The 21,291-nt window shown below is 46.2% G+C and overlaps 1 protein-coding gene across 2 annotated transcripts in view; it reads right to left on the reverse strand.

Annotated features, from left to right (window-relative positions):
- Positions 1-21,291, reverse strand: part of LOC143767347 (uncharacterized) — a 294,161-nt gene that overhangs the window by 23,655 nt on the left and 249,215 nt on the right. Inside the window, exons 2-6 of one of the 2 annotated variants that reach the window (XM_077255597.1) lie at positions 12,194-12,343; positions 11,885-12,064; positions 11,679-11,802; positions 11,498-11,595; positions 11,230-11,320 (exon numbers count right to left, since the gene is read on the reverse strand). In XM_077255597.1, coding sequence (XP_077111712.1) covers positions 11,230-11,320; positions 11,498-11,595; positions 11,679-11,802; positions 11,885-12,064; positions 12,194-12,271 — 571 coding nt within the window. In that variant the 5' untranslated portion in view covers positions 12,272-12,343. The remainder of the gene's footprint in view (positions 1-11,229; positions 11,321-11,497; positions 11,596-11,678; positions 11,803-11,884; positions 12,065-12,193; positions 12,344-21,291) is intronic. The other variant, XM_077255595.1, reaches the window with a different exon arrangement.

A 21,291-nucleotide genomic window follows, 5' to 3' on the forward strand; every position in this document is an offset into this window, starting at 1 on the left:
GAGCTGCTTGACTACAGGTGGTGTTAGAAGTGCGGGCAGTTTCCCAGCGAACAAGTGTGGCGGCCGTAAGCCAGCGTAGATGGCAGTCAAGATGGGGGACCTGCTCAAACATCTGCTACAAGCACAGCAGCAACAGCAGCTACAACATCAGAAGCAACTACTGCAGCAACCAATGGCACAACAGGAGACAAGCTGCTTATACAGCAGATGCAGCAGCAGGAACACTAGCAGCAGATTGACTTACTGGCAGAAGCGGTTCGTGGAAGGCCGGCAGCCCCTCCCCTAAGTCCAGGTGACAACACGTACGTCAGGAAGACGGTAAGACGAGCCATGCAAAAAATGACCACGGGTGATGATGTGGAGGAGGTACTGGCCCCCTACTGCGCTGGTGAGCTCCAGAAAACCTGTTATGATTTGGCACTGCAGGATGCGGAGGAGTATGCCAAACTAAAAACTGAAATTTTGGCACGCGCAGGAGTGACTATGTCAGTCAGAGCACAACGGGATCACCACTAGGTCTATTGTGAGGACAAACCACCTCAGTCCCAAATGTTTGACCTGCTACAGCTGGTACAAAAAGGCTGTAGCCAGAATTCTCCACTACAAGCCAGATAGTTGAGCACGTTGTCATGGACAGGTTCATGCACTCCCTTCCTAGACCAGTGCAGACCTGACCTGGGTTGCCCAGGGAAATACCTGAAATGCAGATGAACTGGTGGGCCTAGTGGAACGGTTCCAGGTGGTCGAGAGGTCCCTAAGAGAGCCACGGGGTGGTGCATCATCATACTGGGGTACCCAGAGAGAACCTGAGCCAGAAAAGAGAGGTAGTAAAGCCACCACTGACTGCGAGGGAGTCCTAGATCCCAAGTGGTCACTGAGGGGTAGTCAAAGGCCACGGGTAAAGACCTGATCTGCTGGAGATGTCGCAGTCCTGGACATATAGCCGCCCATTGTCCCTTGTCCTCCAAAGAGATGGACTGTAGCCTAGGGAGGCCCTGCTCCTACTATGCCTATCCTGCCTGCAGTGTGGTCTATCAGTCCGGTTAAGGGCCACAGGCATGTCCCATGTCGATAAATGGGGTGCTGGTGACATGAGTCAGACTCAGAGTTTGGCGACCCTGGTAAGGGCCACACTACCCCATTACTTAATCCCAGGGAAACACGTGGGTGTTCGCTGTATTCCCACAGACTCCAAGCGTTTTCCTGTCACCAGAGTGTCGGTTAAAATAAGCCGGGGTACGGAGTCCCATGAGGTCGGGGTGGTCAAAGGTTTGCTGCACCCCATGATAATTAAGAGGAGCTTCAGTGGGTAAAGGCGGAGATATCAAAGGACACAGACAGGAGCCAGCCCGTGATAATTGAGAGGGACTTCAGCCTTTTCTGGGACTTGTGGGGAAAGGCGGAGATATCAAAGTACACAGACAGGAGCCAGCCCAAGCCATTCAAAACTCCAACAAAGTCAGAGATGGATGAGTTCCCCTTGTGTGTCCTGGCCGGTGACGAGGGCAAGATGGTTACCAGTTAGACTGAAATTCCTGATCTGGGGTTTCTGGCGGGAATTTTGGAACTGCCCAAATGCAGGACTTGACTTTCAAAAATGTAATTGAAAATGTGACTGTGATAAATGGAGTTGCCCAAGTGCCGGAGGTCAACACCAGGTTCCCATACTTGGCGGTCAATGGGGAGTTGCCATATCGGGTTACTAAACAGAGAGGGGAAGTATTAGAGCAGCTGTTAGTCCCGGGACCCTATAGAGTAGGGTGCTAGATCTGGCCCATGCTCATGTCTTGGGGGGGGGGGGGGCACCTAGGTGTAGCTAAGACACAAGAATGAGGTTTTATTGGCCTGGATGTCACAGGGACATTGTTAATTTCTGCCGCTCCTGCCCTACCTCTCATTTAACTGCCCCTGTATCCTACTTCCGCAGTTCCCTAGTTCAGTTACCCATAATCGAAATCCCGTTCGACCATATTGCTGTGGACCTTGTCGGGCCCTTAGTTAAGTCCGCCAGGGGTCATCAATACATCCTCGTGGTAATGGACTATGCTACGCAGTAACCAGAAGCGGTACCGCTGAGAAACTCCTCTGCCCGGAGTATAGCACGAGAGCTAGTTCATATTTTCTCCCGGACGGGACTGCTGAAGGAGATCCCGACAGACCAGGGGACACCGTTTATGTCCAAGGTAATGAGGGAGTTCTGCAAGGCCCTCCAGATTACCCAACTTAGGATGTCTGTGTACCATCAGCAGATAGACAGCCTGGTGGAGAGGTTGAATAAGACACTGACGTCCATGCTAAAGAAGGTCGTGGAGGAGGATGGATGAGATTGGGATTGCCTCCTGCCATACCTACTGTTCTCCATCACGGAAGTTCCCCAGGCCTCTACAGGGTTCTCATCGTTTGAGCTGTTATATGGGCGGCACCCCCAGGGACTTCTAGATGTTGCGAAGGAGATATGGGAAGCAAAAGTTACACCCTACCAGAGCGTCATCGAGCATAATGGCCCAAATGCAGGAGCGAATCGCAAGGTTGATGCCGACTTTGAAGGAGAGTCTCCTTCAAGCACAAGAAGCTCAGGCGAGGGTCTACAACCGGGCCACTAGGCTGAAATAGTTTAGCCCTGGGGACTGGGTGCTCGTGTTGACCCCATCGTGGAAAGCAAATTCCTGGCCAAGTAGCAAGGGCCATAAGAGGTGGTCGAGAAGTTGAGTGATATCAACTATAAGGTCCACCAACCAGGCAGAAGGGAGCTGTACCAAGCGTACCATGTTAACCTGCTGAAACCGTGGTGAGACAGGGATTCGGTAGAAGCACCGTGCCTAGGGGCCCATCCTGAAGCCAATGTCAAGGATGTCACAGTGGCAGAGACACTGTCGCCGGACCAGAAACAACTGTGCCATGAGCTGCTTCAGCATAACCGAAACTTGTTTTCGGAGTTACCAGGATGTACCCAGGAGGTGGAGCATGAGATCTTGACTGAACAATATATGAGGGTGAAGGAAACGCCGTATCGGATTCCTGAAGCTTGCCGTGAGGTGATCTCCCAGGAGGTGAAGAGAATGTTGAGCCTGGGTGTCATCGAGGAGTCAAAGAGCGGCTGGTCCAGCCCTATTGTACTGGTACCGAAGCCAAGTGGAGAGTGGCGCTTCTGTAATGATTACAGAAAGCTCAATGAGGTGTCCAAGTTCGATGCGTATCTGATGCCCCGGGTTGATGAGCTTATTGAGAGGCTGGGGTCAGTCAGGAACATCACCACCCTGGACCTAAAGAAGGGGTACTGGCAAATTCTCCTGTCTCCAACAGCCAAGAAGAAGACGGCCTTCTCTACACCTGATGAGTGCTTCAATATATCAGGAAGTCGTTCAGACTACAAGGAGCCCCAGTCACCTTCTAGGCCCTCATAAGTACGCAGCCGCTTATTTGGACGACATTGTGATTTTCAGCCCGGATTGGGGAAGTGACCTGGCAAAAGTCCAGATGGTACTAGTTACACTAAGAAAAGCGGGGTTTACCATAAACCCAAAGAAGTGCGCCCTCAGTAAAGAGGAGGCAAAATACTTGGGCTATATCGTTGGAAGAGGCGAGATAAAGCAAGTAGACAAAGTGGAGGCAATCCTGAAATGGCCACAGCAGGTCTCCAAAAAGCAGGTCAGTGTGTTCCTCGGGATTGTGGGATATTATCAGTGATTTATCCCAAATTTCGCCATGATAGTTGCCCCCCTGACTGATCTTCTCAAGTGCACAAAGTCGACGATGGTCAAATGGTCCTCTGAAGCGGAGATGTCATTCCAGGAATTGGAGCTTGTTCTGTGTAGACAGCCAGTCTTCATGAAGGAGTTTGTGCTCCAGATGGATGCCTCCGAAGTCCGTTTAGGAGCTGTGCTGTCCCAGGTTATAAACAGAGACGAAGACCCAGTCCTATGCCGGAGTAGGAAACTCTCCTCCTTTGAGAAGAACTATGCCATCATGGAGAAACAGTGCTTGGTCATCAAGTGGGCAGTCAACATCATGAGACACTACCTGTTAGGCAAGAAGTTCAGGCTAATATATGATCATGCGCCCCTGAGATGGAGGAGGTAAAAGAATGGGAAGAATGTCCGGGAAACTAGGTGGTTTCTGGAGCTCCAGGACTTCACTTTCCATGTGGAGCACAGGCCAGGGAGGTTGTTTGGAAACACAGATGCCCTGTCCAGATGCCATGTCTCCTGTTTACCGAGTGAAGGTGCCAAAACCCCCGGCTTTGGGCAGAGGGGGGAATATGTGACAGAGTCACTGGTGAAGTGATGGAGGGAAGATTCGGTTTTAGTTTTCACTCAGCAGATTGTGTACACACTTAGGGTACCGTCACACAGTGCAATTTTGATCGCTACGACGGTACGATTCATGACGTTCTAGCGATATCGTTACGATCTCACAGTGTCTGACACGCTACTGCGATCAGGGACCCTGCTGAGAATCGTACGTCGTAGCAGATCGTTTGAAACTTTCTTTCGTCGCTGGATCTCCTGCTGTCATCGCTGGATCGTTGTGTGTGACAGCGATCCAGCGATGCGTTCGCTGGTAACCAGGGTAAACATCGGGTTACTAAGCGCAGGGCCGCGCTTAGTAACCCGATGTTTACCGTGGTTACCAGCGTAAAAGTAAAAAAAAACAAACAGTACATACTCACCATCTGATGTCCGTCAGGTCCCTTGCCGTCTGCTTCCCACTCTGACTGTCTGCCGGCCGGAAAGTGAGAGCAGATCACAGCGGTGACGTCACTGCTGTGCTGTGCTCTCACTGTACGGCGGCACTCAGTCAGAGCGGGAAGCAGACTGCGAGGGACCTGACGGACATCAGATGGTGAGTATGTACGGTTTGTTTTTTTTTACTTTTACGCTGGTAACCACGGTAAACATCGGGTTACTAAGCGCGGCCCTGCGCTTAGTAACCCGATGTTTACCCTGGTTACCCGGGGACTTCGGCATCGCTCCAGCGCCGTGATTGCAAAGTGTGACCGCTGTCTACGACGCTGGAGCGATAATCATACGACGCTGCAACGTCACGAATCGTGCCGTCGTAGCGATGAAAATGGCACTGTGTGACGGTACCCTTAGAATGAATTAGCAAACATTTGCTAATTCATTCTAAGTGTGTACACAATCTGCTGAGTGAAATTTAAGGGTATGTGCACACGTCCGGATTTCTTGCAGAAATTTCCTGAAGAAAACCGGAAATTTTCTGCAAGAAATCCGCATTTTTTTTTTTGCGGTTTTTTCCCGTTTTTTTCGCGTTTTTTTTAGCATTCTGTAAGCGTAATTAGCTTGCAGAATGCTAAAGTTTTCCAAGCGATCTGTAGCATCGCTTGGAAAACTGACTGACAAGTTGGTCACACTTGTCAAACATACTGTTTGACAAGTGTGACCAACTTGTTACTATAGATGCTGCTTATGCAGCATCTATAGTGAAAGATAGAATGTTTAAAAATAATAAAAAAAATAAAAAATGGTTATACTCACCCAGACGATCTCCTCAGCGGCGTCCGTTCCTATAGATGCCGGTGTGGTTCAGGACCTGTGATGACGTCGCGGCTTGTGATTGGTCGCGTGAGTCACATGAGCGGTCACGCGACCAATCACAAGACAGTGACGTCATCACAGGTCCTGAACCACACCATCTATAGGAACCGAAGAGAGAGCATGCACCGGAGAGGCGGGAACACTTCGGGGGCCATCAGAGGGGGAGTATAGGACTATTTTTTATTTTAATTCTTTTTTTTTTACCAATTATATGGTGCCCAGTCCGTGGAGGAGAGTCTCCTCTCCTCCACCCTGGGTACCAACCGCACATAATCTGCTTACTTCCCGCATGGTGTGCACAGCCCCGTGCGGGAATTAAGTAGATCAATGCACTCCTAGGTGTGTGGAATCCCCGCAATTCTGCATTTTTAATGAACATGTTGCTTTTTTTCCCGCGATGCAATTTTTTCGCAGAAAAAAATCGTAACATTTGCACAAAAAATGCGGAATACCCTGTAAATAATAGGAGGCATATGTAAGTGTTTTTTTCGCGTTTATCACGTTTTTATAGCGAAAAAAACGCGAAAAAAACGGGAAAAATCCTGAACGTGTGCACATGGCCTAAAACCGAATTCTGAAGCTCTATTTAATCCTCGATCTATGGGGGTATAACTACAACAACGTGATTGGTTTATTTGCACATGCCATTCTCGGGACTCGGGAGAAAAACAATTGCTCCCTTTTGGTAAGATGGATACAGGAGTACAGGAGGTGTTTGAATGACGTCTGTCTCTTGTTTCTGTATCGCACGAAGCGTAATGCGCTTGCGCACATCACTATTGAGGAGGCGGTACAGAGGTGGAAGGGTCCGCCCACCGGACATGATGTTACGGCATGGTTTGCCGACGTCTTTGTGTCCGGAAATAATGTGCGCGGTGTAATCTATGGTGCACACACCCGAATACACCGGAAATCTGACTCCAGGCGTCCGGAAGCACGTGGCTGCAAGCACCGATGAGTAGTGTATAAAAAGAAGGCAGAGTGGATGCCGGGTTAGCGATATGCTCATTTACTATGCATGAAGGTGACACAATCCCCTGATGATTCCAAACTGTATGAAACGCGTTGGAAGGCACTATTCATCAAGGTGGACCCAAAAGGAATGATGCGAATATAGGCTGAGAATCGCTGTAATGGTCCACAATAACGCAAGCTGCACTGAGTCTAGATGATGACCGTGAGAAGGCAGATGAGTATAAAACATTGATTGTATATGCATGCGATTATGTATGTGAAGGCATGTACTGTATGAGACTGGATGATAGAAAGGGTACATATTGCTGCACGGTCGCTGCTTTTCTCTATATGAGCACGCTGTAATTACAAATTATTGCCACCGCCATGAAGGTCAATGGAAGGAGTATAACCATGATTTAGGAGTGGTTACCTGAGAGAAAAGGGCCCTCTCTGTTTTGTCTGTATAAAGCCATATCGGTGACGGTACGATTTTTTATGTGTTATATCCTGTCTGACCACATAGATATCAAGGCATAATGGATATATGTGTTCGAAACATCAGGACTGGCTGCCCTGTTGGTTTTGTGGTGATATGTCCTGAATGTTTATTTTGGTATATATGAGAAACCAGTTAATAATAGGTAATTGGACATTATTCTCTGGCGGTGACACGTTTTAATTTGTCTTCTGTTTGTATGTACGCACCTAGCACTTTTTCTCAGCACTATATGTTTGCACTTTTTTAGACTATAAACTAATAAAAGTTATATTTTAGCATTAGTTACTTAGGAACCCGCTTATCGTATTGAAGTATTCCTTGGCTCCTCTTAAACCTAGAGTCTAGCTACTACTCACATGATGAAGGAGTCAGAAGGTCTGGGCTTAAATGGCTGACTGCCAGAGCTTCCAGTGTTCAGTGGTTCCTGGAGAGATAGGACTCTATCTGAACCTGGACATTGCTGCCTGTGAGCGAGCTGATCCCACTAGGAAAAAGGACTATGCTTTTTTGGTTTCTTTGTTTTGCTGCTGGAGGGCTGTGTTTACTTTCCCAGCTTGGTTTATGTTGCTACAATAAACCAAGCCTTTTCTTAAAGAGACAGTGTTCCAGTTATACCTCTGTGTCCAGCTGAGTGAGACGCTCAACCACAGGTGTTGTTAAAAGTGCGGGCAGTTTCCCAGCGAACGTATGTGGCGGCTGCTTCTTTGTTTTGCCCGGAGGGCTGTGTTTACTTTCCCAGCTTGGTTTATCCAAGCCTTTTCTTAAAGAGACAAAGTTCCAGTTATATTTGTGTCCTGCCGAGTGAGTCGCTTTACCACACCACATATTGCCAACAAATACAATCCGCATACCAATCACAAATCAGGAATATAAGGTCATGGTTGTTTTTTTCATGTACATCCTCCAATGTGGTGTACATGATACAATGTACGAGGTGCCCTGGAAGTATCTATATTAGGGAAACCATGCAAAAACTACAAACAAGGATGAATCTACACAGACACACGATAAGGAATGATATGGACACACCTGTGGGAAAATATTTCTCTGGACGTGGACACTGTATGATGGATTTAAAAGTCTTAATCCTAAAAGGTCATTTTAAGGACGACAGAGAGAGAAAAATTTGGGAATGCAAACTGATAAAGTTGTTCAATGTTGTATGACAGAAGGATTAAATTGGACACCTGGATTTATGACTCACTACATGGATACAATTCACACCTCTACCAGACGGACTCCAGATAACTAAAGGTACCTTCACACTAAACGATATCGCTAGCGATCCGTGACGTTGCAGCGTCCTGGCTAGCGATATCGTTGAGTGTGACACGCAGCAGCGATCAGGATCCTGCTGTGATATCGCTGGTCGTTGAAGAAAGTTCAGAACTTTATTTGGTCGTCAGACCTGCGTGTATCGTCGTGTTTGACACCAAAAGCAACGATACCAGCGATGTTTTACAATGGTAACCAGGGTAAACATCGGGTTACTAAGCGCAGGGCCGCGCTTAGTAAACCGATGTTTACCCTGGTTACCAGTGTAAAATGTAAAAAAAAAAAAAAACAGTACATACTCACCTTCGCGTCCCCCGCCGTCCGCTTCCTGCACTGACTGAGCGCCGGCCGTAAAGTGAAAGTACAGCACAGCGGTGACGTCACCGCTCTGCTGTTAGGGCCGGCGCTCAGTGCAGGGAAGCAGGCGCCAGGGGACGCGAAGGTGAGTATGTACTGTTTGGTTTTTTTTACATTTTACACTGGTAACCAGGGTAAACATCGGGTTACTAAGAGTGGCCCTGCGCTTAGCAACCCGACGTTTACCCTGGTTACCCGGGGACCTCGGCATCGTTGGTCGCTGGAGAGCGGTCTGTGTGACAGCTCTCCAGCGACCAAACAGCGACGCTGCAGCGATCGGCCTCATTGTCTGTATCGCTGCAGCGTCGCTTAATGTGACGGTACCTTAAGAAGAACATTCCCACTGCCTCTCCATTTGTAACAAAATGCCTAATTTGATTTCCTTTAGGAGGCATCACACCTCCCAACCAATGAAACAAACATCCTGCTGTAATATCTCTTGAATGTTGCGTCTTTGTTTTATTAATTTAATTTTATCCTGCCTGAAGGAGCCTCTGTGCTCTGAAGGCTTGCAAACATATATTTTTTTCTGGTTAGCCAATAAAGGTATCACTGAGAATATTCGTCATCGATGAGCACAAAAATATTTACATCAATTTTTCTGACTAACACGGTACCACAATATCATCTGTTACTGTTAATCAACAGTAGACCTTGAAAAGAAAGTAGATCTTAAAAAGATGGCTTCCTTGAACCAATCCAGCAAAATCTGTGCTCCCAAAGCCAAAAATCCCCTCGCTTCCGAGTCCTGCAGTGTGCCCAAATACTATTCCCATCCACAATTTTAGCATTGCTGTAGCAGGGAGAAGCCACTTCAAAATTTATGGTGGTTGTGTGTCCAGAAACAAAAGAAGCTGAACACCATATATTAAACACTAAAATGGAATATATGCAATCTTTACTCTCCAGCTGTCCTGTTGCGACAGTCTTCAGAAAGGAAGAGGTGTCTCAAACTGGCTGGCACCACAGGACCCTGTTCCTACCCGGAGGTTAGTGTTGGGTGGCTGCTACCGGCCGGGGCAGCCACCAGTTTGGACTTTTTAGCAATATCTTTATCTGGATTCCTTCGGAGCGGCAGCGGCAGTACGGCGGCTTTTCAGTATATATAAAAAGACCCGTCATCAGAGGAACGATAGCGGCAGCACCGCAGCCTTTTAGCTTATCAAAGACTCGTCATTGGAGGTAGGAAAACGTGTGAGACATTTCTATTTTCCCTACCGTGGGCATTAAGTAGGGTGGTGTTGGTGAAAAACCCTGAGATATCTCTATAGGACCTACTATTCACCAGTCACTCCATTCTATTTCTAGTATTTTATTTTGCTATTATCAAGCGCGTACCTGTATGTACTCAGGTACATACTATCATTGTGTCTTAGTTGTCTACAAACTGTGTGTGGAGGTTTGTTTGGTATCGCTGCAAGGATTTATAGCACTTGACACTTTGCGCCACCATTTACGTATATTTTATCAGTGTCTCAAACTGTCCCTGGAACTGGGACCCTAACTATCCCTGTCCCGGGGGTCCTCTTGAAGATAGAAAGGTTCGGGTCTCCAACCTTACTATGCTCCTGTTAACCCCTAATCTGTCCCCTCGCCCACTCCATGAGGCATGGAACAGAAATGTAAGGCAAACAAGCCACAAAGACAAAACAGGGATAACAGAAAACATCTATTATACAAAAGAACTCACCAACAATAGGGAGGATAGGGACAGGCAGAAAAAAATGAAATGGGATAGGGACCATGAGATAAACATATACGTACCACGGCAAACTACAGATCAATACTACTACAACTCCAATACAACTACTTAGCTTTAGCACAGGAACATGAATCTTTCTCTGACAGGGACTTAATGCCCAGAGCTAGTATATATAGAGGATGTAAATGATAAGCAGTTGCAGCTGAGAACAACCAGGCTGTATGGTCTCAGACGGCAGGGAAAGAGTGCTTAACCCTCTCAGCACTGAAGGAAAGGTAATCCATGTAAAATAGGACATGAATCGCACCATCTCTAAAGAAGACCTGTGATTCATTACCCAATATGACAGTCTAACTCCAGGTCTTACAGGGGGATGTGACACCCTCGTGACACCAGCATCAGCTGTGTGATAGTTTCCAGATATTACCTCTTGAGTCAAAATAGTCACTAGTCCTAAAGATGAATTCCCTGAGGGTAATACAGTCACTGTGTGCAGGTTTCTACTGTCTTGTTTCTCCACCGTTCTGGGACTTTAGGAGATCTGCAAATGGTGTCAGCAAATTATTCCAGCAAAATCCTAATTTCCCCAGCCAAATTGTGCACCTTACCTTATGAGCCCTGCCGTGTGCCCTACTGAGGGGTAACTTTTACTTTCTGGCCATGCGGATTGAACAATGGATAGCTCCAGTACAATTTCTTTCATACCGTACAAGCACATATTAACAGGGGCAGTTTTGGGTGGAGGAGCATGCAGTGGCATAGTGGCAGAATGGTGACCTTTAATTCTGATATGGTCGGATTACACCACCGACAAATCAGTGACATCCGGTGGCTGAGGAAAATCTGTGACTTCTCTGCACTTCTCTGTACTTACTACTCACCTGTGCTGTTATCTGTAGGAATCTCTTCTTTACACGGACAATCACGCTTCACAAATATCTCTGTAGTATTAATATGGGTCAGATCTTTACCCTGAAAGAAATATTGTAAAAGTCATATTGAGAAGTCACATCTATGATCAGCTCTAATCCTGCCATCTCCATCCTTCTCATTACACAAGTATAAAACATATAATACTGGAGGATAAAACAAGACTAAGCACTAGTCCTTCACATAGGGGAGATCTCATGACACCTTCTCTCCATCTACCTGATGATCCTGAGGAACATTGGGATCTTCTGGTTTACAGTCCTGTGGAAGAAGAGGACGGGGACATCTCTCTGGTGTTGTCCTCTTACTAGATAGAACTGGAGGAAACACATACAAGGACTGAATTCATTCTTTACATACAGATAATTATAGGCCGTGTGTATTTAGTCCTGTCTATTACCTGGTGATGTGAGGGGCTGGGGAACCTCCATCATGACGTCCTTGTACAGATCTTTGTGTCCTTCTAAATACTCCCACTCTTCCATGGAGAAATAGACAGCGACATCCTGACACCTTATAGGAACCTGACACATACAATGATACCGTCATCCCCCGATCCCTCCATAGTGTTACTGTATAATCTCCCAGCATTCCCAGCAGTGTCACCTCTCCAGTCAGCAGCTCCATCATCTTGTAGGTGAGTTCTAGGATCTTCTGGTCATTGATGTCCTCATGTATCAGGGGGTGAGCTGGAGGCCCCGTGATTGGGCTCAGGGGTCTTCCCCATCCCTCAGACACAGGGGCCTGACAGCGCTCACTAGAGGTCTTCTTCACTACTATGTAATCCTGAATATGGAGAGACACATTAATAAATCTCACTACAGACATTTCCAGAGTCCTCACCTCTCCAGTTCTGTCCATCTGTTATTCCCATAGATAAGAATGATGTAATGTGACGTCATCAGAATCTCTCACCTCTCCAGTAAGCCGGAAGAGGATCTCTAGGGTGAGGTGTAATATCCTCTCCGCCATCTTGTCCCTGTCCATATCCATCTGTGATGGGTAAATCAGAAAAATTCTCTTATACAGACGATCTCCACTGAGAGGATCCGATATTGTAGGGACCTGAATGTGGAGAAGATGATGATGTAACATCATAAAGATCCCATGTAATAACACAATTACAGGAAATAATAACGGGAACATATGAGGAGATGGAACGTGTAGATGTTGTATTCTCAGATCGTATAAACTGTAATGTGATAAGCATCACCCACTTGCTGCACTCGTGACTTGGATGTGATTGTAAAAGGAGGACTCCGCTTCTCACACTCACTTATCCATTAAGGTACCACAATAGGCTGAAAATGAGCAAAGCGCCCCCCCCACAGTCATCTCACACATCCACACCACACTTCTCGCACCCACCAATTGCCATTATGATTAGATGCCTGCCCTGGGTGGCACACTAGCTCACATGCACAGCTAACTTTTCAAAGCAACCGATAAAGTACTTCTTGCACTGTTGCATATACTGGGTAAAAAATAGTCTATCGCTTCTTCCACTTCTATGGGAGCTGTGGTGTAATGTGTGACCGCGCTCAGCTGTGTGCGGATTACACTGACATGCTCTTACAGTGGCGGTGGGGAGCGGTGATCAGCAGCCTGAACTGTACTTCTAAGGTCATGCTGTGAATACCGCTGCCAATACTCACCTCATGCAGGCGAACCTCCGCATCTCGACATCTACTGGCACTGAGCGGTGACAGACTTTAGGAAAATGGCGCCGATCTCCTCTGACAGCTGTAACCTGGACAGACCAGGTCACAGCAGGAGGCAGCCAAAATGCAACAGATGCAGTCGGATGCTGATCACAGGCTACTATTTACGGGAGCTGCCATATTGGAGGTGTTGTGATCAGACACTTACACACAAGCAAATTGCAGTCCCCAGTGGCTGCTGAAAACATTAATAAAAAACTGTTAACCCCTTCACCCCCAAGGGTGGTTTGCACGTTAATGACCAGGCCAATTTTTACAATTCTGACCACTGTCCCTTCATGAGGTTATAACTCTGGAACGCTTCAACGGATCCTGGCGATTCTGACAATGTTTTCTCGTGACATATTGTACTTCATGATAGTGGTAAAATTTCTTCGATATAACTTGGGTTTATTTGTGAAAAAAACTGAAATTTGGCGAAAATTTTGCAAATTTTGCAATTTTCCAACTTTTAATTTTTATGCCCTTAAATCACAGAGATATGTCACAGAAAATACTTAATAAGTAACATTTCCCACATGTCTACTTTACATCAGCACAATTTTGGAACCAAAATTTTATTTTGTTAGGGAGTTATAAGGGTTAAAAGTTGACCAGCAATTTCTCATTTTTACAACACCAATATTTTTTAGGGACCACATCACATTTGAAGTCATTTTGAGGGGTCTATATGATAGAAATTAACCAAGTGTGACACCATTCTAAAAACTGCACCCCTCAAGGTGCTCAAAACCACATTCAAGAAGTTTATTAACCCTTCAGGTGTTTTACAGGAATTTTTGGAATGTTTAAAAGAAAAATGAACATTTAACTTTTTTTCACAAAAAATTTACTTCAGCTCCAATTTGTTTTATTTTACCAAGGGTAACAGGAGAAAATGAACCCCAAAAGTTGTTGTACAATTTGTCCTGAGTACGCGGATACCCCATATGTGGGGGTAAACCACTGTTTGGGTGCATGGCAGAGCTCGGAAGGGAAGGAGCGCCGTTTGACTTTTCAATGCAAAAATTGACTGGAATTGAGATGGGACGCCATGTTGCGTTTGGAGAGCCCCTGATGTGCCTAAACATTGAAACCCCCCATAAGTGACACTATTTTGGAAAGTAGACCCCCCTAAGGACCTTATCTAGATGTGTGGTGAGCACTTTGACCCACCAAGTGCTTCACAGTAGTTTATAATGCAGAGCCGTCAAAATAAAAAATCATATTTTTTCACAAATATGATCTTTTCGCCCCCAATTTTTTATTTTCCCAAGGGTAAGAGAAGAAATTGGACCACAAAAGTTGTTGTACAATTTGTCCTGAGTACGCTGATACCTCATATGTGGGGGTAAACCACTGTTTGGGCGCATGGCAGAGCTCGGAAGGGAAGGAGCGCCATTTGGAATGCAGACTTAGATGGATTGGTCTGCAGGCGTCACGTTGCATTTGCAGAGCCCCTGATTCACCTAAACATTAAAACCCCCCACAAGTGACCCCATATTGGAAACTAGACCCCCCAAGGAACTTATCTAGATGTGTTGTGAGAACATTGAACACCCAAGTGTTTCACTACAGTTTGTAGCGCAGAGTCGTAAAAATTAAAATTAATTTTTTCCCACAAAAATGTTTTTTTTAGCCCCCCAAATTTTTATTTTCCCAAGGGTAAAAAGAGAAATTGGACCCCAAAAGTTGTTGTCCAATTTGTCCTGAGTACGCTGATACCCCATATGTTGGGGTAAACCCCTGTTTCGGCGCACGGGAGAGCTCGGAAGGGAAGGAGCACTGTTTTACTTTTTCAACGCAGAATTGGCAGGAATTGAGATCGGACGCCATGTTGCGTTTGGAGAGCCCTGATGTGCCTGAACAGTGGAAACCCCCAATTCTAACTGAAACCCTATTCAAGACACTCCCCTAACCCTAATCCCAACCATAACCCTAACCACACCCCTAACCCTGACACACCCCTAACCCTAATCCCAACCGTAAATGTAATCCAAACCCTAACCTTAACTTTAGCCCCAGCCCTAACTTTAGCCCCAGCCCTAACTGTAGCCCTAACTGTAGTCCTAGCCCTAACTGTAGTCCTAGCCCCAACCCTAACCCTAGCCCCAACCCTAGCCCTAATGGGAAAATGGAAATAAATAAATTTTTTTAATTTTTTTTATTTTTCCCTAACTAAGAGGGTGATGAAGGGGGGTTTGATTTACTTTTATAGCGTTTTTTGGGCGGATTTTTATGGTTGGCAGCCATCACACACTAAAAGACGCTTTTTATTGCAAAAAATATTTTTTGCGTTACCACATTTTGAGACCTATAATTTTTCCATATTTTGGTCCACAGAGACATGTGAGGTCTTGTTTTTTGCGGGACGAGTTGATGTTTTTATTGGTACCATTTTTGGGCACGTGAAATTTTTTGGTCGCTTTTTATTCCAATTTTTGTGAGACAGGATGACCAAAAAACAGCTATTCATGAATTTCTTTGGGGGAGGGGCGATAATACTGTTCCACGTTTGGTAAAATTGATAAAGCAGTTTTATCCTTCGGGTCAGTACGATTACAGCGATACCTCATTTACATAATTTCTTTATGTTTTGGCGCTTTTATACAATAAAAACTATTTTATAGAAAAAATTTATTTTTGTATCGCTTTATTCTGAGGACTATAACTTTTTTATTTTTTTGCTGATGACGCTGTATGGTGGCTCGTTTTTTGGCGGGACAAGATGATGTTTTCAGCGGTACCATGGTTATTTATATCCGTCTTTTTGATCGGGTGTTATTCCACTTTTTGTTCAGCGGTATGATAATAAAGTGTTGTTTTTTGCCTCTTTTTTTTTTTTACAGTGTTCACTAAAGGGGTTAACTAGTGGGACAGTTTTATAGGTCGGGTCGTTACGGACGCGGCGATACTAAATAGGTGTACTTTTACTGTTTTTTTTATTATTTAGATAAAGAAATGTATTTATGAGAACTATATATATATATTTTTTTACACATATAATTTTTTTTTTTTTAACTTTTTCACTTTGTCCCAGGGTGGACATCACTGTATAGTGACAGATCGCTGATCTGACACTTTGCAGAGAACTGTGTCAGATCAGCGATCTGACGTGCCCTTCTCCTGGATTACCAGCACCTGCTCTCAGCAGGCACTTGGTAAGCCACCTCCCTGCATTACCCAGAAGTAGCCCCGCGGCCATTTTGCATCCGAGGCCTGCAGGGAGGAGACGCTCGGTACAAGGTGAGCACATCGCCTTGTACCGATCGTCTCAGGGAAGCACGCAGGGAGCCCCCTCCCTGCGCGATGCTTCCCTGTACCGCCGGAACACTGCAATCATGTTTGATCGCAGTGTGCCGGGGGTTAATGTGCCGGGAGCAGTCTGTGACCGCTCCTGGCACATAGTGTCGGATGTCAGCTGTGATAGTCAGCTGACACCCGACCGCGATCGGCCCCGCTCCCCCCGTGAGCGCGGCCGATCGCATATGACGTACTATCCCGTCACTGGGAATTAAATCCCAGGTCACCTTGATGGGATAGTACGTCATATGGGATTAAGGGGTTAAAGAAGTGCAGTTAATTTCTTTTCATTCCAATACATTTTTATTTATTAAGTTTCCAAAATTCAATACAAACAGCCACCTGCCAACATGGCTGCCGGAACTTCACCACCTGGCTAGTTCATTTCCTCTCTGCTGACATCCCCACTATCATCATGGGTGACTTAAAGGGAACCCGTCACCCCCCCCAGTCGTTTCAAACTAAAAGAGCCACTTGTGCAGCAGTAATGCTGCATTCTGACAAGGTGGCTCTTTTAGTTCTGGGTGCTGTAACTAGAGAAATAATCCCTAAATAATAATATTACAAACCACTGCGCTAAAACTAAGGCTGAAATATCAATATACTTACTTCTATTATGGCTGTTTGTGTGTTGTATGAGAATCCTTATGGGTAAAGGGTTGCTCCTGGTTACAGCGATTTTATCCTCATATGAGGTTTTATAGGCTGCACCTGGAGTGTTCCTATATGGGGTTAAGTGTTTCTCGGTGTGATAAACCAAATGCTGAAAGGTAGAATATGCAAAAAATCTGTATAATATTTGGACTGTATAAATGTATTATCATAAGTATTGGTGAAATACACTTACTCTTTTTATAAGACTATATAGGCTGTATCCGGAGTGTTCCTATATGTGATTGAGCATTTCTCTTTCCACGGTGTGACAAATTGAATGCTAATAAATAAATAGAGTAACAAATGTCAGCAGTACCTTAAATCAATTGGGTTATTACTAACCACAACAATTGCGGCAGTATCAATAAGAATCAGCCGGCACTCACCACATCCTGCTTAGAAAAAACCACATGCGGTGAAGATGGCGAGGTAATCCTCTGAAAGCAGTGCTGTTTGTATTGCTTAAATTAGCTCAGCGGATTGTGGTGCGGTCTGTGCCTCAGGCCGAGGTTCCTGGACGGTAACGTCCCAGTGAGTGGCAAGAAGGTACCAGCGCCTAGCGTGCCCCGGCCGGAAGCAACGCTGAGGACGCGGTGCCGAGATGGGGGCGGAGCTAGTGTGACGTCACAGAAAGCAGGGACGGGTGCCAACTAGTTTCGAGGGTTAACTACCCTCTTCGTCAGGGCTGCAATGTGAATAAATCATAAGTCACTGCGGGGCTGGGAATCACAAGCAGGGCGGCCGCGCAGGCGCAGTCAGCTGAACTGCATATGAGGAAAGACGGGCAGCGCTCACTGCGCCTGTACCAGGCAGGGGAAAAGAGCGCAGGCGCCGGCTATTTTCAACACAGCGGTGAGGAGGAGGCGGCGCCCGGGGCCAAGAAGACGTGAGTGACAGCTGTGTGGCGTCTAAAGCAGGGGGGAAACGCCGGCCTCCAGGACTGAAGACCAGGTATTTCTGACAAATTATAAAACGGATTATTTTTCTAGTTACAGCACCCAGAACTAAAAGAGCCACCTTGTCAGAATGCAGCATTACTGCTGCACAAGGTGGCTCTTTTAGTTTAAAACGACGGGGGGGGGGGGGGGGGGGGTGACAGGCTCCCTTTAAATATCCCCATTGACACTTCCACCCCAGCTACCTCTAAACTTTTATCACTTACCGCCTCCTTTGGTCTCACTCAATGGTCCTCTGAGGTCACTCACAAAGATAACCACACACTGGACCTCATCTTCACTCGCCTCTGCTCCCTAAATAATCTCACTAACTCACCCTGTCTGACCACAACCTACTGACATTATCTTCCCTTTCCTCTCCTAGTGTGCAACCCTCACTCCATAAACTCACTCACCCTCACCGAAATCTCAAACACCTCAATTTACAATCACTCTCTGTGTCCCTTCTCCCCTTACAGACATAGCCTCCCTTCATGACACAGATGCTGCTGACACTTTTTTATAACGCCACAATAACAGCAACACTCGATTCGGCTGCCCCGCTCATGCATAGCAAAACTTGTACACTCAACAGTCAGCCCTGGCTTACCAGCCTGACCAAAGAACCGAGACGGGCTTCCAGGATCGCTGAGCGGAGATGAAAGCGATCCCGCTCCGCCAACCACTTCACTGCATACAAGCAGCACCTCGCCAGCTATAAGTCCACGCTCACTGCCGCAAAACAAACTTACTTCTCATCTCTCATATCCTCCCTGTCTCACAACCCTACACAGCTTTTCAACACTTTCAATTCACCACTCTGTCCCCCCCGCACCCCCTCCCTTTCATTTCTGCCAAAGACTTTGCCTCTTTCTTTAAACAGAAGATCGAAACGATCAGAGAAAGCTTCGGCCCACAGCACCCAATGCCCCTCTTAGCTGCTCAAGCCTTTTCCTCCAAAACCAGCTTCTCCACCATGACAGAAGATCAGCTCTCCATCCTCCTGTCAAGATCACACCTCACCACTTGCACGCTTGACCCGCTACCGTCCCACCTTATCCATAACTTTGCCACGGTCTTCATCCCAACCCTAACACACCTCTTCAACCTCTCACTCACAACAGGTGTCTTCCCCTCATCCTTCAAGCATGCCAAAATCACACCCATCCTCAAAAAGCCCTCCCTCGACCCTTCCTCTGTGTCTAGCTATCGCCCGATATCTCTTCTCCCTTATGCCTCTACATTACTGGAGCAACACGTCCATCTTGAACTGTCCTCCCACCTCTCCTCCTGCTCCCTCTTTGACCGATTACAATCTGGCTTCCGACCCCATCACTCAACTGAAACTGCCCTAACTAAAGTCACCAATGACCTACTAACGGCCAAGAACAAAAAACACTACTCAGTCCTCCTTCTCCTGGACCTGTCTTCTGCCTTTGACACTGTGGACCACTCCCTAATGCTACACATCCTCTCATCTCTTGCCATCATAGACTTGGCCCTATCCTGGATCTCGTCATATCTGACAGACTGAACATTCAGTGTTTCCCTCCCCCACGCCACCTCCTCACTTCGCCCCTTGTCTGTCGGTGTTCCTCAAGGCTCTGTTCTAGGACCCCTACTCTTCTCCATCTACACCTTCGGCCTGGGACAGCTCATAGAATCCCTTAGAATCTACGCCGATGACACGAAGATCTACCTATCCGGACCTGACCTCACCTCCTTACTTACCAAAATCCCACTCTGGCTGTCTGCTATCTTGGCCTTCTTTTCTGCTCGCTTTCTAAAACTGAACATGGACAAAACAGAATTCATCATCTTTCCCCCATCTCACTCTACCCCTCCACCAGACTTATCCATCAATGTTAATGGCTGCTCACTTTCCCCAGTCCCACACGCCTGGTGCCTCAGGGTGATCCTCGACTCTGCCCTCTCGTTCAAGCCACACATCCAAGCCCTTGCCTCCTCCTGCCGTCTTAAACGCAAAAATATTTCCCGGATCCGCGCATTCCTTGACCGTGACACCGCAAAAACACTAGTGCATGCCCTCATCATCTCCCGCCTCGACTACTGCAACCTCCTACTCTCTGGCCTCTCCTTTAGCACTCTAGCACCACTCCAATCCATCCTACACTCTGCTGTCCGACTAATCTACCTATCCCTCGCTATTCCCCAGCCTCTTCCCTATGGCAAGCCCTTTACTGGCTTCCTATCGCCCAGAGACTCCAGCTCAAAACCCTTACAACGACATACAAAGCCATCCACAACCTGTCTCCTCCATACATCTGTGACATGGTCTCCCGGTACTTACCTAGACGCAACCTCCGATCCTCTCAACATCTTCTGCTCTAATGCCCTCTCATCTCTTCTTCCCATAACCGCATCCAAGACTTCGCCCGTGCTTCCCCCATACTCTGGAACGCTCTACCCCAACACATGAGACTCTCGCCTACCATAGAAACCTTCAAAAAGAACCTGAAGACTCACCTCTTCCGACAAGCCTACGGCCTGCAGGGATCCTGAACCTACTGAACCGCCGCACAACCAGCTCTACCCTCTCCTAGTGTATCATCACCCATACCCTGCAGACTGTGAGCCCTTGAAGGTAGGGTCCTCCCTACCTATGTACCTGAGCGCCTTGTTTTTTGCTCATGTTTAATGTATTTGTCTATATTTGCCCCCTTTTCGCATGTAAAGCGCCATGAAATAAATGGCGCTATAAAAATGCATAATAATAGTATATATGTGCAACATATCAATAACAATGTGATCTCCGTTTTTCCATCATGTAATCATGTATTGTATACTAACCTTTGAGTATTAAGCAGTAAACATAATGTATTGGACAAGGAGGCAACATGAACTGCTACTCCATGATTACACCCAAACTTAACATGTGCATGGTCACAGAGAAGCTGGAGATTCTACCATTACTTTTCTAATTCTTGTCCTGTCTCAATGAAGTGAGATGGACATAGGTCTATCTAACCAGGGATCCCATAAGCGGGATAAGTGCAGTTCATTTTGTATTAAAAATAATTGATTAATTATTAACCACTTCACCACCCAACCTGTTTTCACCTTCCTGACCAGGCTAAATTTTACAATTCTGACCAGTGTCACTTTATGTGGTAATAACTCTGGAACACTTCAAAGGATCCCATTAATTCAGAGAATTCTTTTTTGCAACACATTGTACTTCATGTTAGTGGTACATTTAGGCATATATGTTCGGCATTTATTTGTGAAAATATTGGAAGCTGGAAAAAATTTCGAAAATTTCACAATTTTCAAACTTTAAATTTTGATGCCCTTAAAGCGAAGCTATCAGCAGGATTGTACTAAGTAACCTACAGACATTACCAATTTGGCAGTGTTAAACTGATTAAAATGATACCTGGAGTGACGAAATCCATCTTGT

The sequence above is a fragment of the Ranitomeya variabilis genome, chromosome 4, assembly GCF_051348905.1.
Source record: "Ranitomeya variabilis isolate aRanVar5 chromosome 4, aRanVar5.hap1, whole genome shotgun sequence".
NCBI lineage: Eukaryota > Metazoa > Chordata > Amphibia > Anura > Dendrobatidae > Ranitomeya > Ranitomeya variabilis.